Raw genomic sequence first — 16,580 nt, forward strand, 5'->3', positions numbered from 1 at the left:
TCTGCTATCTAGATTTCTCAATTCCCTTGGGTTTTTTAGTTTCTTGAAAAATTCCTTAAAAGATCAATGAAAATCTCTACTGTCTGTCTGCAGATTTTTTAACTCTGTCTGCAGATTCTTGAAAAAATCCTAAAGGTCCTGAAAATCCCTGCTGATTCTGTTTTTAGCTTGCTGTGTTGCGCTACTGCTTGTGCTCGATTGCATTTAATTTCTGATTTTTCCCCCAAGGCCTTCTGTTGGTCTATGTTTATTCATCAAGGTGCCCCCTTGCTTGCAAAATACGTGTTAGGCCTGCTCGCAATCTGCTAGATAAGATGCTCGCAACCTGCTGGATAAGCTGCTTGTGACTTGTTGGATGGCAGCCCCCAACGCCATCAGCAACAGCTCATGCCTTCAGCCTTCAGTTCGCGCGCACAGAGAGAGAGAGAGAGATGTCGACTCTTGCAGCAAACCCTAAAAGCCACGCAAACCCTAATTTGAGTACTGCAGACTAACGCGAACCCTAAATCCGATGTGCAAACCAGTCAGCAAGCACCTGCATGCAGCGCGAGTAGAAGGCAGGAGGAGTTCACATCATCGTTTTCTGTTGTGAGAGAGAGAGAGAGAGAGAGAAAAGAAAGAAAGAAAGAAAGAAAGATTTTTAACGTCTATGTCAGGCCGAAATCGGCCTATGAGACAAATCAAATGTACATGGCGTGTATGTCATCCGTCTATCGGAAAGACAAATGAAACAAAACTGATACAAAATTGAACTGAATGTAGGTAATGGAGTATCTGAGGAGGGATGGGGCTCTATCTCTAGGGGTATATGCATGTCTATATGCTCAAGGTAGTACAATCATGAGAATGCATCAAGCTCTCTAGCTCCATCCTGTACAAATGGGGGGATGTAAGATGTGGTACATGGGCGGGGCTGGTGCCAAGGCTACCCGGATGAAAGCTGTCGGGTCGGCCCTCATCTGAGCTACTCGCTCCTCAGTGGCACGGCGCTCCCGGGCTCGGATCTCCTCGATCTGTCGGTGGTGGGAGCTCACGCCCCTGTAGCCTGTGACTCGTGGTCGTCGTCTAGCTCGGTTCACCTCCGCCTGTGGGAGTGTCACTCCTCTCTGAGTATCTGGTGAGGTAGGGGTGGCAATCCTCTAAAAGAAGTCTGTGAGCTGCGACTGTCTCCCTTCTGTCTGTGTAGCTGTGCGTGGCTGTAGTAGTGTGTCCCGATGGCTCTGTATCTCTAGTAAGAAACGTCCGAGCTGTCTCTGATCTCGAGAGTCCATGATCTCTCGGAGAGTGGGCTGTCCTCTGAATAAGGCCTCATACCTGCCTCTGATCTCAGTGTATGCTCTGCATCTACATACAAAGTGCTCCTCACTCTCCACCTCCTCTGTGCAGGCTCTGCAGACTCGCTCCTCCCAGGGAACACCAGTATGTCTCCCGATCTCAATCTCTAACCTGTGTGAAGCCACTCTCAGCTGACCAATCGCCACCCGTGAGCTATGTGGCATATATGTGTCCATATAGCGTGGTCTCTGTATGAACCCCCCAGACAATATGGTGAGAAACTGGTCTCTGTAATCTGACATCCTCGTCCCCAAGCCAGGTGACTCCCAGACTCTCCTAGTGTATAGCTGCCACAGATCCTCTCTCAATACCAAGTTTCTCTCACTGCGAGAGAGGTGAACAGATGGTGAGTGGGGGTCGTACTGGAATGGTGGTAGGCTCTCCATGTCAAGACCGTGTCCCTCAAACCATGCTCTGACCTGTGAGTACCAAGCTCTCGCATGCCCACTCTTTGATAGCTGTATAGCTGCCTCAAATGCTCTACGAGTAAGTCTGTCAGGAGGTAGCTCTCTCATCCTCTGGATGAAGCAAACTGTCTGGAATAATGCCTCTACAACCATAGGTGGTGTGGCGAGCTCGGCTCTAATAATGTCATGTGGCACTGTCTTCTTGCTGCGGAGCAAGCGTGAGATCATACATACCTGTGGTCTCTCAAGCTGTGTCCACTGGTCATCTGTCAATCCTGGTGCCCATACTGCCGCCGAGTACATCAGGGCCGGGGTGACTAAGGTGTCAAAAAGCCAGCCCTTCGTGCGGGGCTCCTGAAAGTGTGCCTGGTGGCATCTCCGCTCTAGCATGGTCAGAGCTGCATATCCTCGGGTGAGCCTGTCAGCAGCAGCCTGCCTCATAGTGAAGGGTCCTGGTAGACTGGTGAATGTGATGCCAAGATAGACATAGGAGGTGACTACATCAACCTGTCCTCCTGCTGCTGTGAAGGTGGCAGCGCTCCTCACTGCACTGGATGTGTGAAAGATCATGACCTTGGTTTTGTCAAGGTTCACAGTCAACCCCTTGTGTGTGCTGAATTCGTCCAAGGCCTCAAGATGGCGTTGCAAGCCCTCGGGTGACTCTGAAATCAACACAATATCATCAGCATATAACATGATGTGGACCGGAGTACCTGCCAAGTCGCTCCCCTCTCCCCCTGCTCGTAGTATGTAGTCGGAGATCTCGTCGATGTAGAGCCCAAAGAGTGTCGGGGAGAGTGGGCATCCTTGCTTAACACCAATGGTGCTAGCAATGGTCTCTGAAAAGCCGCCTGGGCAACGAACTCGACCCGTCACCCTCTCGTAGAGAGTATATATGGCCCAAATCATCTCTGTCGGTACCCCAATGCTGTGAAGGCGCTGGAAGAGTCTCTCGCGTGGGACTGTGTCAAAGGCCTTGCGGAAATCCACAAAGCAACAGTAAAGCCTCTTCTTCCGCGCCTTTGCCCCATCAATGAGGCAGCGCAGAACGAAGATGTGGTCAGTGGTGGAGAAAGCTCGTCTGAAACCTGCCTGGCCTGGAGCTCGTAAACCCTCGGTCTCTGCATAGCAGCTAAGCTGTGCCTCAAGTACTGCTCCATATAGTTTGGCCATCGTGTGGCCAATCATGATAGTCCTGTAGTTCCCTGGGTCCAGGGTGTCGCCAGATTTGTGGATAGGCACTATGGTGTGCTGTGTCCACTCCTCTGGGAAGCCCTCCCCTATAGCCCGGTTGAAGACATGTGCAATCAACGGGGCTATAGTGGAGGCCGCATAAATGATGTGCTCACTCTGTAATCCAGTGTGGTCAGCTGATCGTCTGTGCTGCATGCGGCGTATGGCCCTCTCTACCATCTCTGCTGTAAAGAAGGAGGAGCACGTGGGGCGTGGCTCATGTGGCTGTGGGATAGGAGGCTGCCCTGGCACCTCATAGAGGCGCTCTGCATAATCATGCCATATCTGTGGATCCTCAATAGCTGTGGTCGGACGTGGCTCGCGCAGGGTGCGCCATGCCGTCGCGCTATCTATGCTCATGAAGAGGCGGTATAGCTCAAGCTCCTGTGCCTCTTCGAATGCTCGCCGCTTTTGGCGTGTCAGCGTCTTCATATCTCGTCTGGCCTCTCTCTCTGTGATCTCTCCTAAGGCTCGCCGTGCACGGAGGTGTCGGTATAACTCTCTGCACTCATCATCATACCAGCGGTTCTGAGGCATAGTCCCAGGGGGGGGAGTGCGTCCTGTGTGAGTGGTGTGTGGAAAAGAGCTAATAGCTGAAGTGTGGAGAACGGAAGAGATATGTGATGTGAGAACTGAGAATGGTGTGGATGGGTGGAGGAGGCATAGGCCATGCTCGACCTCGGCTGAGTAAAGAGAGGCTAGCTCATGTGTGAAATGGATGGTGGTGTGTGGAGTGTGTGCTGTGGAGCTATGTGGGATGGTATCTCCGGTGATGGAGAAAGAGAGGTATGTGTGGTCGGCTCCGATGGGTATGGGTGGAATGGTGAAGGATGTGATAAGGTGTGTAGCCTCCCTGGGTCCCAGAATATAGTCGACTGTACTCCCCCCTCCCTCTGTAACTCCATGTGGCATACAAGTCAGGCCCCCTGAGGTGGGCCACTGGGCCATCCCGTTATAAATAACGAGACGGTGCTGGGAGCCAAGTCGAAGTAGGTGTCGTCCGTAGGCTGTGACTGGAGCTCTGTCTGCTGTATCTCTCATAGTAGCCTCCTCATCTAGAGTGTGTAGTGCCTCTGGGTCCTCGTGGTCATATGTCTCACACTGCTCACTGCGCGTACGAGCATTGAAGTCTCCCATAAGGAAGACTTCACCCAGTGTGGAGTACTCCATAATCTCCTCCGTGAGGCATGCGTACGGTGACTCCTGCTCAATAGGGGCGAATCTGGAGCCTGTGGGAGCAAAGTAGCAAAGGGCAATGTAGACGATCCTGTCTCGTGAGAGCTCGAGGCGAATCCACATGTATCGGGCCTGTGGGTCCCGGGCAACAATCTGTAGTCTGCTGTGAAGCCCCTGTCTAAAAAGTATAGCCACTCCTCCTGAACCGCGAGTGGTGTGCTGGCGCATACATCCCCGATGTAGAGACTCCCATTGGAAACCATGTATCCGTGGTAACCCTCTCTCTGGGCTCTCGTGTGTCTCTGTAAGTAGAATGATGTCTCGACCTCTCATCACCTCCTCAAGTCTCTCTGGGTGTGTCCATAGGTCTCCATTGCAATTCCAAACCGTGACATGAATCTCCTCGTGTGTCCCACAGGCCGCGAGTCCCTATGCGATGGTCTTGCCATCAATGATAACCCTACCATCTCGATATACTGCCTTCTTCCCTTCTTTGCGGGCCTGGTGGACTCTAGGCATGCACGTGCGGCAGTGATCTTGTTGCATCTTTGTGAGGTCATCATCAAGATAAATCGGGGGGCCTTCTAGCCCTCTCAAGATGACCCTCTTTCGGAGGAAAGAAGTTCGAGACTCCTCGGAGGCGAATTGGAGGGTGAGAGCTCTCTTCTTTGGATCTTTGCCGGCTCTCCAAACTTTGGAGAAAGGGATCTCTTCTTCCTTGTATCCCACTTTCTTGCATAAGGCTTTCCCATCGCTCTCGGGTGTGGACCCTTCTTCTTCTTTGATGCCGGTCACTCGCACATTGAGACGGCGAGCTTGTCGCATTTTCTCCTCCTCGATGGTTGTGTGTACGATGAGTACCTCATCTTTTTGGGCTTCCTCTCTTGCTACCTTCTTGATATTCTTTTTGACCACTTCGACCCATCCTTCTTTGGTGGCTTCTAATTTGTCCTCAATGCTTGCGGTGAGGGCTTTGGTGATCTCCTCCTTGAGGGCTTCCTTAGCCTCCTCTTTAATCTCTCCTTCCTCGGGGTGAGGGATGTGATGGAAGCATGAAGGAGGTCGATTTGTGCCTTCATCTCTTCTTGCTCTTTCCTCCATCTCTCCCTCTCCTTCTCGTTCTCCCGTGCCCTTCTCTCCTTCTCCTCTTTGAGGTTTTGGATTTCCGCTCTCATGTCCTCTTTTTCTTCGTTCCATAGCTTGATGAAGGTGGCTTTCTCCTCCCTCCATATCTCTCTCTCCATCCACCATTCTTTCATGTCCTTCTCCAATTGTGCAAGCCTCTTGTTCGTGAGCATGAAGGTTGTCTTCATTGTCGATTTCGGCATCTTGATGATGGGGGAAGACATAGTTGTATTCGGAGCTACCCTCTCTTCATATTGTGAAGAAGAGGGGAGAAGGGGAGTACGTGTATGTATGCGTGTATGTGTGTAGTGTGTGTGTGGGTATGTATCCGTGTGTGTGTGTGTGTGTGTGTGTGTGTGAGAGAGAGAGAGAGAGAGAGAGAGAGAGATGGCTGTGTGATCGGGAGAGAGGAGGGGTTGCGTGAGGGGGAGGCTGGGGGGGGGCAGTTCAGCAGCAGGCGGCAACAGCAGGCGGGGGCAATGGCGGGAGCGACGCAACAGGGGGAGTCGGCAGCGAATGGCAGCGGCGGCAGGGCGGCAGGGGCGGCAATGGCAGGTGGGGCTGCAGCAGCGGCTGTGCCGCGAACTGCTACAGCTGGGGGTGGACAGCGCGCGGACACGCAGGGCAGCAAGGGGCGGCACAGAGAGAGAGAGAGAGAGAGAGAGAGAGAGAGAGAGAGAGAGAGAGAGAGAGAGAGAGATGGCTGCGTGATGGGGAGCGAGGAGGGGCTGCGTGAGGGGGAGGGAGGGGCTGCGTGAGGGGGAGGCTGGAGGGGGGCTGCGAGAGAGAGGAGGCTGGGGCTGCGTGAAGGCAGGGGGAGGGCTGCGTGAGAGAGAGAGAGAGAGAGAGAGAGAGAGAGAGAGAGATGAAATGAAATGAAATGAAATGTTATATTAACGTCTTCAAAAGGCCAAAGTGACCTATGAGATCCGAAAGTTACAATGTGGTGGATTTGATACAAAGTCAGAGTAACAAGATCACAAAATGACAAAATAAAATACTATGGAATCCTAGACTGCTGAGTGTGGACTAAGCCGCTAAAACAGCTAGCTGGGATAACTAGATCACAGGAGATCCAGCATCGGTTCGCTGGCGGATCTCATCAATCTCCTCCATGGTCAGTAGTCTGACCGGGCGTCGTGCATGTCGAGCCAAAGTGACCTCTGCTGCTGCAGCCTCTGTCGATGTTGTGTAGTCCTCCGCAGTCGTGGGCGTCTGGATCTCCCCAGCTCAGTCGCTCGGTCGATCAGTATGCCTCTGGTGTAAAGCGAGAGAGAGAGAGAGAGAGAGAGAGAGAGAGAGAGAGAGAGAGGACACTGCATGTAGGGTCCCAACCACCGTCAAGGGCCCCCTTGCTCTGTTGCCAGAGCAAGTGCTTGCTTTATCACTTGCACAAATGCTGATACAATGATGCTAATTGCTGAGATGATAATGGATGCAGATGCTTGGTACTGCTGAGATACTGAAGGGTAGGTACTGAAGTAGATGTTGAGGGGTACTGTGGTGGATCCTTGGTACTTGAGAGGCTGAGTACTGGGTACTGCTAGGTATTGAAGGTGCTAAGGGGTGCTACTAGAGATGCTTGGTGCCGCGTCGACGATGACAACGATGTCACGTGACACATCCCAACCCTATGTGTCCGTGGACAAGCTACACCATAGCAAGGTTTCCGTCACGTCTAGTCCAGTTAGATTAGAAGTGATCTGGCACTTTTGTGAGTCTATTCGTAGACCGTGCATGCCCAGTCACTCAGTATAGTACTATAGATGCATATCCTCTGGTTGCACACTGCATAAGCATAAGCATCTCCATCAGATTCCATCAGAGTCAGTTTGGGGATTTTTTAGATGATTTTATCCCATTTTTCCCTATTTTTGACATTTTTCACTTATTTATTAAGTGACTTTTGTTGGGTACTCAGTAGGGCAAATTGGGTAAGTTAATTTATAAGCAAACCCAAGTTAGCACAAATTGGCAGATGAGCCAAGGAGCGCAGCAGGCTACCAAGCGACAGGTGTTCCCTCCCTCTCTCAGCAAGACCCTCTCCAACCTTGGCAAGGCCACTCCCCATCCACTCCCCTTCATCAGCGTTTTGCTTCTCGCATGCTAAGTCCTTCCATCCCTAGCACCCATCGCCATCCCTCTCATGCTATTGGCGTTTTCCAATCACTGCCCAAGGCCAGAGATCCCATCTTATCACTAACGCTAGCAGGACAGGTCTTCAGCGTTTTGACTAGCATCGGGAACCTGTGCAAGCCAATCGGTTTTCAGCATTGAAGGACTTTCTGTAGCAGCAATTTCAGCCCTTAAACACGCCCTAGACCCTGCAGCCAACCAGCGTTTTTATCTTCAGCATTCAGCCTTAAAATCGCAGCAGATCTGCAGCGTTTTTGCATCCACTATTCAGCGTTTTTACAGCCAGGCATCAGCGTTTTACAGCAGGTGTTAAAGCAAGGAAAAACGCAGCCAAAGAGCAGAATTCAGCAGCGTACTTTTTTATCCTAATATCAGCCCAGCAAAGACAGTAAATTTCAGCCATAGAACCAGCCCGAAACAGTCATTTCCAGCCACCAAGAAGATCCCAGATTTCAGCCTAAGTCGCCGTCATCACCGTCGTCGTCATTGGCATAGTCCCATTGCATCAGTCCACTGCATTCGAATTGTACACTTTTTGTGCAATCAAGTAGACCACTCTTGCCGACGAGAGTGGGGCCTTCGGAGGAGGGTTTTACAACCTCTCGGTGTCGTATCTCTTCTCTCTCCTTCTCTCAGTCTCATTCACTTGCACGCACAATATCCACTCACTTTGTTCGTGATCATAGCACTCTCCACAAGACGGAAAGCTCTCTCTTTCCCTAAGAACTAAAAGGAACCTTGAGCAATAAAGATCACTCATCTTGAGAAAATACAACATTCATTCCGCTACACCTTCCAAACGATGACGATGACAATGACGATGACGACGACGAGGGATACTTCGACGACGATACTTGGTACAGATGCTTGTACGGCGAGGCTATGGCTGGATGCCAAAAATGCTAGGGAATGCCGAGGCTGAAATCTGCAACTGCAACGAGGTTATGGGCTGAATGTTGAAAACGTTGAGAGGTTGGTTGAGGGTTCTAGTGTTGCGAGTACTACGGGTTCTTCTACTTCGCCTATCTCCTCTGCTCTTCAAGCATTGCCCCATGCTGCCTAAATAGCCTCAAAAGACTAGGTCGAGCAATGGCCAAATCAGCCCCATGATTTAGTAAAAGGCTAAAAGTCACTTATTAATAAGTGGCTTAAGAGGCGGTTCACACGCGGTAAAATGCCTATATGCTGAATGTTGCACTGTGCAAGAGAGGGTATGCAACTAGACCTGCCTGGGCATGTAGTCCTTCTAGAGGCTCACAAAGTGCCAAGCTAGATCCTAGGCTAGACTACAACAGAAGCTTGTCCACGTAGCGCAAGTGAAGTGCGCATGTGACATGGTTTATGGTGAATACTCGAGATGAGTGCTTAGTGCATACTCAAGGTTCCTTTTACTGCATGAGAGAGTTCCTTTTACTTCATGGGAGAGATGTGCAATAGACTAGAGAGAGAAGAGACAATGATATTGGGTGAAGGTTCTGTGAGTGATACAGAGAAGAAGAGTAACACCCGATAGGGTCCCAAACCCGCCTCCAAGGGCCCCCTCTCTATTGCTAGAGAGGTATTTTCTTTAGATTATACAAGTGCTTATACACTTGTCCTAGATGCTGAGATGCTGATGGGATGTTGGTGAATGCTTGGATCTGCGAGGCTAAGGGTTGAAAATGCAAAACGCTAGTGTATCTAGATTCTGACTTGGGATCTGCAAACTGACGAGGCCATGGGCTGAAATCTGCAAGGCTGATCTGCATCCAAAAACACCACATGGGCTGAATGTTGGAGGGCTGAAAAATACTAACATTGGGGTATCTACTGGGATGCTAATGGATCTGGTGATGGAAGGCTGAAAACGTTGATGAGGGAGAACTACTATAGATGGAAACACCAGGAGGTTAACTTCCTGGAAACGCTAGGGTGCTCTGCATGCTGACTGTGGTATTGTGTATTGACTGACTGATGCCCAAATGGATGGATCGAGCGATCTCTTATTAGTCCCCCACAACTTACTAATAAATTAAAATTAATTAATAAAGGTGCTTTGTATGCTGATAACTACCTAGGCTTGATACTAATGACTTAAATGCGACCGGTCCCGAATGCCTACACCTAGCAAACACTAGCAGTGATCATGTGCAATCACAGGATATGCAACTTGCAGGTCCTGCGTGCACGCCAGAATACTTCCTAAGCTGTCCTAAACCCTAGAAATAGGAGTTACAGCTTGTTCACATGCACATAGGGTTAGCTGTGCACGTGACAAAGGATCATCCAGATCAGACTCCAAATAGTCAACCCGGTCGGACCCCAAACAGCCAGCCTGACAACCAGCAGATTGATCATACTCAGCACCAGTTGGTCTTGACACGCAAGGATAAAGGGAAGGCTATTCAAACGGAGAGAGATTCAGACTCTTAGTCTGACCCCTTTTTCATTACAACTTCTGAGTCTGAACAAGAAGCAAAGGCAAGAAAAAAAGCTCCAGATCCAGACATATTTATTCGGATCTGGATACTAGGATACTGTTAAAAAAAAAACGACTTGGCAAGATCCCCCTCTGCCAAGTAATATTATTATTGATATTGCAGGCTGCCCTTGCCACCTGCGTGCCATGCCACCCCCCCCCCCCCCCAAAAAAAAAAAAACGCACCTGCATACCATGGCCCATCTCCTTCCTGTCGCCATGCCTCTAACTCTGCAGCCTTCTTGATTAAGACAAAACGAGAACAACCATGTCGGCTCAGACAAAACGAGAGCTGCATTGCTCGGCTGAAGGCAGCTTGTAGCCCTCTTTGCTGACAGAGAACGACATCATTGAGCAGACCTCTCTCGATCTCTGCCTGTCCTACACCTCTAGCGTTGTGAGACTGCCATGCGCACACGCAAAAAAGTAATGCTAAAGCAATGATTTGTGGGGCCATATTCTCCACAAAGCAACATTTTTTACAATCATCGTCCCCCATACTAGAGAGATTCGAAATGCTTTATGTCCGAGCCAGGAGAACGGTGGCTCAGTGGAAAGGACGCCAGTATCATGATCAAGAGGAATGCCAGCTACCCTCTCATCCCAATGTCTTCAAGTTCTAGACAGAATTCCAGAATATATGATTCCAAAGGCAGATGCACAAGGGAATCTCAAGATCCGAAAGCTTGCTACGATGAATACACAAAATTTAGGGATTCAATTAGAATTCCTATTGGGGAACCGATCGGCATACAAAGGTAGTCAGGACGAAATGAAAGCAACACTTCACAAGCTGCAGATTCCTCGAAAGATACTGGATCATAGGATGGTGGTGCTACTGGAAACAATGCATCAAGTAGCCGAGGCAAGGTGACCAAAATAACAATGTGGGAGCAAGAACATGCTCTCAAGAGGCGGCATCCAGTCAGGGTCACCAGGAAAATGATTCTAGCAGAGAATGATATTGTACTTCATTATATTGAAACTATGTCAGATTCCCCTGTATTGATGTATGCATTGCCTATGAAAGAGGATGATCTCCCAAGGTTCTACCCAGCACTGTACCCAATGTACAATGAACCTGTGGATCAGATAACCTATGTTCAGATTTCCAACCAACTTCGAGATTAAAATGAGCACACTAATGCTCTATGGGTAGCCTAGAAGTATGTACTCAACATTGACAAGAAAGACGCCGTTGTTGAGCTACCTAGCTAACGTCAAAAAGATGATGAGCCAGTGCAAAGACCAATCAGGGCAGCTAATAAGGAATATCAATGACCTTCTGCAATTGCCTATCCAAGCTTCGAAGATTCCAAAGAAGGATCTTCCCAACAAAGCTAGTCATGAGCCTCAGTTCAGAAAAATGGCCGAAATTCTTTTTGAGGATAGAATCAAAGTAGATCAACCAGATCCAGCTGGGTGGATGACAACTCCCTCTATATGTCACAAGTTGGCAAGAGCTAGACTGACAAAAAGAAAGAAAACGATGTATGATCCTGACACAAAGAAATGGTACCAGCTCACACCCTATGAAGTCGAGACAATGACCACCTAAAAGGAGCAACTGGAGCAAGAAGCCATTTACAGACTAATCATGAAGGATAATGCAGCCTCCCCAGTGTTCCTCAACATCAGATGGTTACCAAACAATCTGGAACGAGTAAGCGAAGTTGTGGGCACCAACTCTATTCGCTCAGACGCCACCTGGTGCAGTTCAAAAGCCTATTGTGAAGAAGGCACCAAACAAAAGGAAGGCCTGTGATTTGAAATTTTGGATATACCAAAATTCAGGAAGGGGGAGAAGGAACATAGCAGGTGGTACCAGTCTCTTTAGACAGATGCCTCACACTGGTCCTCTCTAGAGGCTACAGGTTGAGGCTTTCAAAAGTCACCAGCAGCAGCAGATGCCACGTGGAGGCGAAATGTGTACGACTAAGCCGAGCAGTCAGAATCCACTGCCAATACCCATATTTTAATAGAACCCGTTAATCTCATTTAACCGACCTCTTGTCTCGACTCGACATATCACTCAGGAGAGCCTAGGAGAGCTTAGGAGCACTTAGTGATGGCCCTTTGTATCATTTGTACTTTTCAAGCCAGAATTAAATTTCAGGATCCTAGTTAATCCTTCCAGAATCCTGTAACCTTGTATCTAAATCTGAATATGAACCAATCATGTCCAATTGTACTCTGAACTATATTCAGTAATATGAATCAGAACTACATTCTGAGTTGTCACAATTAGTTACCTATTCAATTCGATTCAATCATTTCTCTGAAGTCTGGTGCGGTTCTCTTTTGAAGTTCTCATCAGATGTCTGCTAGACTGATACTGTCGCTTGGTTGTCTGATATCTGAAGGTCTGAATTCCTCATCAGCGAGCCTAACTCAAAAATAGTTGTCAAGATCCAGCTCATTCCAAGGTGCCTTCTTCTTCAGGCTTATTCATTTTTACCATTGAAGCCGAACAAGGATAGGTTTCAGACTGTTCCTAAAAAGCTGTCATTCCCCAGACCAATATATCAGCCACGCAGGAATAGTCATAGCCATAGCCAGTGATCGCAGACGATAAAAATCAGCCAATTTCATCGTCAAATGAACTTTGACAGAAAATTAAGTTCTTATTCAGGTTTTAACCGCTTTCAATCCAATATGTGGCGATAAATTATCATTCACAAAGAGAAAAAACAGTCCTATGACTATGCAAATCGGCACAAAAATCAAAGCTAGAGGCATAGAATGTTAAAGCCAGTTCAAGCTGGTATTGACAGGAATAGTATGATGTACTTGTCCGGTTGTAAGTTTGCGTCTGCTCCAGCCAGCCATACGAGAATTCACTTCAAACTGTCAACCCCATGGCATACATACACCTAGATGAATCAGGCACAGCCCAGACTCACCTTTAAATAAACGTGCAGATTATAGCCTCGTGGTGGTCATCAAGACAATAACCATCAGCTCCAACATGCATAGTACTGAATAAGCATTCCACTTACATCCCCAAATCAGTGGTGTAGAACTAGGTATCCAAATATGCTCCCATACACACACCACAAAGATACATGCATGTGAGCATACTTCAATACAAAGGTTGCTGAATGAGTTTGTCATTAATCTAGAAATGAAATTCAAAGTCAACCATAATGAGGCCTGGCACTAAATAAAGAGACAAGGTGAAGGAATTGATACAATAAAAATGTGGTTGATAGGGCATATGCAGTGTGCACCACTAAAAATAGAGAGAATCAACTCTCCACAACTCAGATTAATACTTTCCACTAATACAAGTATAAGATATGCCATGATACAGATATGCTCAAATTAACCAAGAAAGATCCCAGTTTGCCTTCAAGAAAATTGCAAGTTATATGCTCATGATAATCTTCCACATCACCCAATAACCACTAGCTCCATAATGCATAGTATTGGCTAAGTACTATGACCTCCCCACTAACGTCATCGGTGCTAAATAGTGGGCATTGATATATGCTCCCAACACACACTTTTTTGTAAATCTGATTACACACACACACACACACACACACACACACACACCAAACATACACTAATACTGTGTTTTTCTCATGGCACGTTGCATATGCGAGGCCTTACCAAATCCTCACAACAAGTTGAGACCTAAATTATAAAAGGTGGCACGATTAGTGATTGATCCTGTCAAGTTAGTACCTGATATGTAGCCAGCACTTCCAACAGTTTGGCATTGAGAAAACCTCCAACATCTTCTAATTCCCCTGACTGAACTAAGTTTTCATCTGCATTCCATACATCTACCAACTTAGCCTCTCCACTTTCTGTGAGAGTTACAAGATCCTCCTCGCGATTATCGACTCCGCTGGCATGTGAATCATCCCTTTCCATATTTACCATTGGTTCATCATTGCGCCCAGCTTCCAGAGAACCTTTTGTCCCCTTGATGCCAGATGGATCGTCACTGCTACTCGGCTTTAAGGAAAGCAAAGAGAAAAGAACTTGAGGATCTGGCAAAACAGAGCGCAGCTCATTTTCAAAATGTTTTCCAAATTCCAGCCATTTGTGATGAGCATCCAGCTCCTCACAATCATGAGGTTCCAAGTCATCAGGGTTGCTATCAAATCTTAAGGTTTCCATATCTACACATGCATCAAGACCACCTTCACTCTTTGTCGTTATAGCATCCAATCTTGACTCTCCGATGTCAAACTTCTGCTGGAAAGTAGTTTGTGCCTTGTTGATTGAACATAGATAAAACTCACCAGCTGACAGAACTTCTGAAAGCATTCGCAAGCACACATGTTTGACCAGCATATTTGCATGTAGCAAACCACGATTGATAGTCAACCGAGTGAGAGTCCTAGGTAAAGCACTTCTTAATATTGCCTGTGGAAGAGGACTATCAATTGTCGGAGGGGGGAGACCTTGAGTTGCAAGAGGCTCAAGCGGTGGCGCAGCCTGGCTAACCAAGATTATGTCCGAGATCAGAGCAGCAGCTGCAAACCTGCATACTGGCTCAATGTCATCTTGTGTTCGCTGACCTGAAGCAGGAGTGAGAGACCACACTGCCAGAATCACTAATTTATACAATGCAAAAATACCAAATCAAAAATTGGAGGGTTAAGCAAGAGAAGGTCTGACTGTTTAATTACCAGGAATTAGTATCTCTTGGCTCAAGAGAGTAAGGAAAGAAGTCAAAATAATTAGCAACAAGTGTTGGCCTTTTTGCTGCTATAGATAAAAGCAGATCCCTGTGGTTTTGGACCTCAGTTGCCCTCAATTTGACCATCAACCTCACTAGCCTACCATGGCCGCCACCAAAATTCCCAGCCTTTCCAGAGGTAGCACCCCATACAAGAGCTGGCTCTGGACAAATACCATGTGATGCATCGGTGCAGAGCTGTAAAAGAATGTCATGTGCTACTCCTGCTGCCTCTGGGCGTAGGACATCAGATGATATGGCTGCCATCTGTTCAAGTGCAGAATCACCAAACACTGCACTCTGAAGCCCTGCAGGCACCATAGCAGAGGCATCTAAAACTTTGAGTTGGAACACCTTAAGCACATGAATTATCGTGCTTTCATCATCATTGGCGAGCTTATGCAGTACCCCACCGTACAGAGGCCGAATCTGAAGCACCCATCGGAGAAGGGCTGCTTGACAAACCTCTAAGAACGATATAGCAAAGTCAATAAATGCAGAACGAGTTGACCACTTATGAGAGCTCTGCACCTCTCTCTTCTTGGGTTTTGGGGGCCTGGCCAAATTGGGTAGCACATTCAAATTGAAGTCAAATGTAATAGCTACCTCTGATGCTAGCATGTTGCCTCGTTTCACAATTGATGCTAGAAGATGCAAGGCGGCACATTGGCGACTTCGTTCCCCTGATGTTAGGTTTGCATAAATATCCTTGAGCTTGGTTGAAATAATGAGCCGTGCTACTTTGTCTAGGCGAAGCCGTACCACCTGCAACAACTGCCTGCTGGGATCTGTAAGTAGGGATTCATCCATTTTACCCACGGGATGCTTCAAAAGCTCTTCAAAGAGTTGTAACAAAGGTACTGCATACTCTTTACCGGACTCCGATGACCAGATGGACACGATTTCAGTACATTTGGGAGAAAGCAACACGTATTGGCAGAGGAGGTTACCACCATCATCACCTTGCAGCAGCTGTCTGAATGCTACAAGGGCTTCCCTAGGATGCTTGGATGTGATTCCAGTTAGAGCATTTTTTATTCTTTCGTCCAAATCCTCGAGTCTCATGCGACCAGATAATTTGACTTCCAGTTCAGCATCTTCCTTTACTTGTTCTGAAACAAAAGAGCACTTAGCCTTCTAAGACCCAAATGAGCAAGAACACTCTTGTATTCTGAGCTCAATTTCTGAGGAAAAATAAATAAGAAGACCCACCCTTGGCTTCCGATTGACGAGTTTCCCTCCACTCTTTCGCTTCTACGTCGCCAGAGCTATCAAACTGCAGTTCTTCGGCTATTTCCTGCGTGCTCGATGAAGACAATCGTAGCCTCTTCGAGCTTGGGGAGCCAAGCTCGTCCATGTTCGGCAGGGTTTAAGCGCAACGACAAAAAATTTAAAGCTACCAAGGCTAGTGTTAAATCAACCTTGGGATTAAGGGGTGAACCATAGTCATTTGTGCTTTTGTGGAGGGGGTTTTTTGGACTACATAAGTAGTCCTTATTAGTAAAGGGTTGGAATTTTGGGTGCAATTGTGGACCATTGGATAAATCTCATGGATTAGTGCCATATGACAAGCTAATGATGACAAACTTTCTTTCTTACCATTTTCCTTGTGAGAGGGTGTTGCATTTGTTTGCCTCCTCCTTTAAAAAGGGGCATTGGGTATTGAGTCACACAAAATCTTTCCCATCCAATTTCACTTTTTTTTTTTAACCTACCCAAAGGGCAAAGGCCATAGAGATGACTTCTCTTTTTGGCTACCTAAAAATAAGATTAATTTTTTTGGAACAAAAAATCCTAATTGTTTATAGTTGTAGTAAGCACTCAAGAAAAAGTTATGAGTGGTAGTGGTGGGTTGGTGGGTTGTTGAGTAGGTGACAATCTCATGTTTTCTCTCAAAAGATATTGCGATAAGATTTTTGATCCTATTATTCAATGTGCTCACTTTATATATATACATAATGAGAGTCTGGCAGAATATTTTCAAGGAGTTTGTTTGACACATGATTGCAAATGC

The 16,580-nt window shown here is 47.4% G+C and overlaps 1 protein-coding gene across 2 annotated transcripts in view; it reads right to left on the bottom strand.

Annotated features, from left to right (window-relative positions):
- Positions 1-15,979, bottom strand: part of LOC147430579 (uncharacterized) — a 44,962-nt gene extending 28,983 nt beyond the window's left edge. Inside the window, exons 1-3 of one of the 2 annotated variants that reach the window (XM_086493172.1) lie at positions 15,779-15,974; positions 14,517-15,678; positions 13,561-14,368 (exon numbers count right to left, since the gene is read on the bottom strand). In XM_086493172.1, the coding sequence (XP_086349298.1) occupies positions 13,561-14,368; positions 14,517-15,678; positions 15,779-15,923 (2,115 nt within the window). In that variant the 5' untranslated portion in view covers positions 15,924-15,974. Of the gene's footprint in view, positions 1-13,560; positions 14,369-14,516; positions 15,679-15,778 lie in introns of both variants that reach the window. The other variant, XM_086493173.1, reaches the window with a different exon arrangement.
- Positions 15,980-16,580: the final 601 nt, after the last annotated feature.

This window comes from Adiantum capillus-veneris, chromosome 21 (assembly GCF_014529385.1).
Source record: "Adiantum capillus-veneris isolate H3 chromosome 21, ASM1452938v2, whole genome shotgun sequence".
In the NCBI taxonomy this organism is placed as follows: domain Eukaryota; kingdom Viridiplantae; phylum Streptophyta; class Polypodiopsida; order Polypodiales; family Pteridaceae; genus Adiantum; species Adiantum capillus-veneris.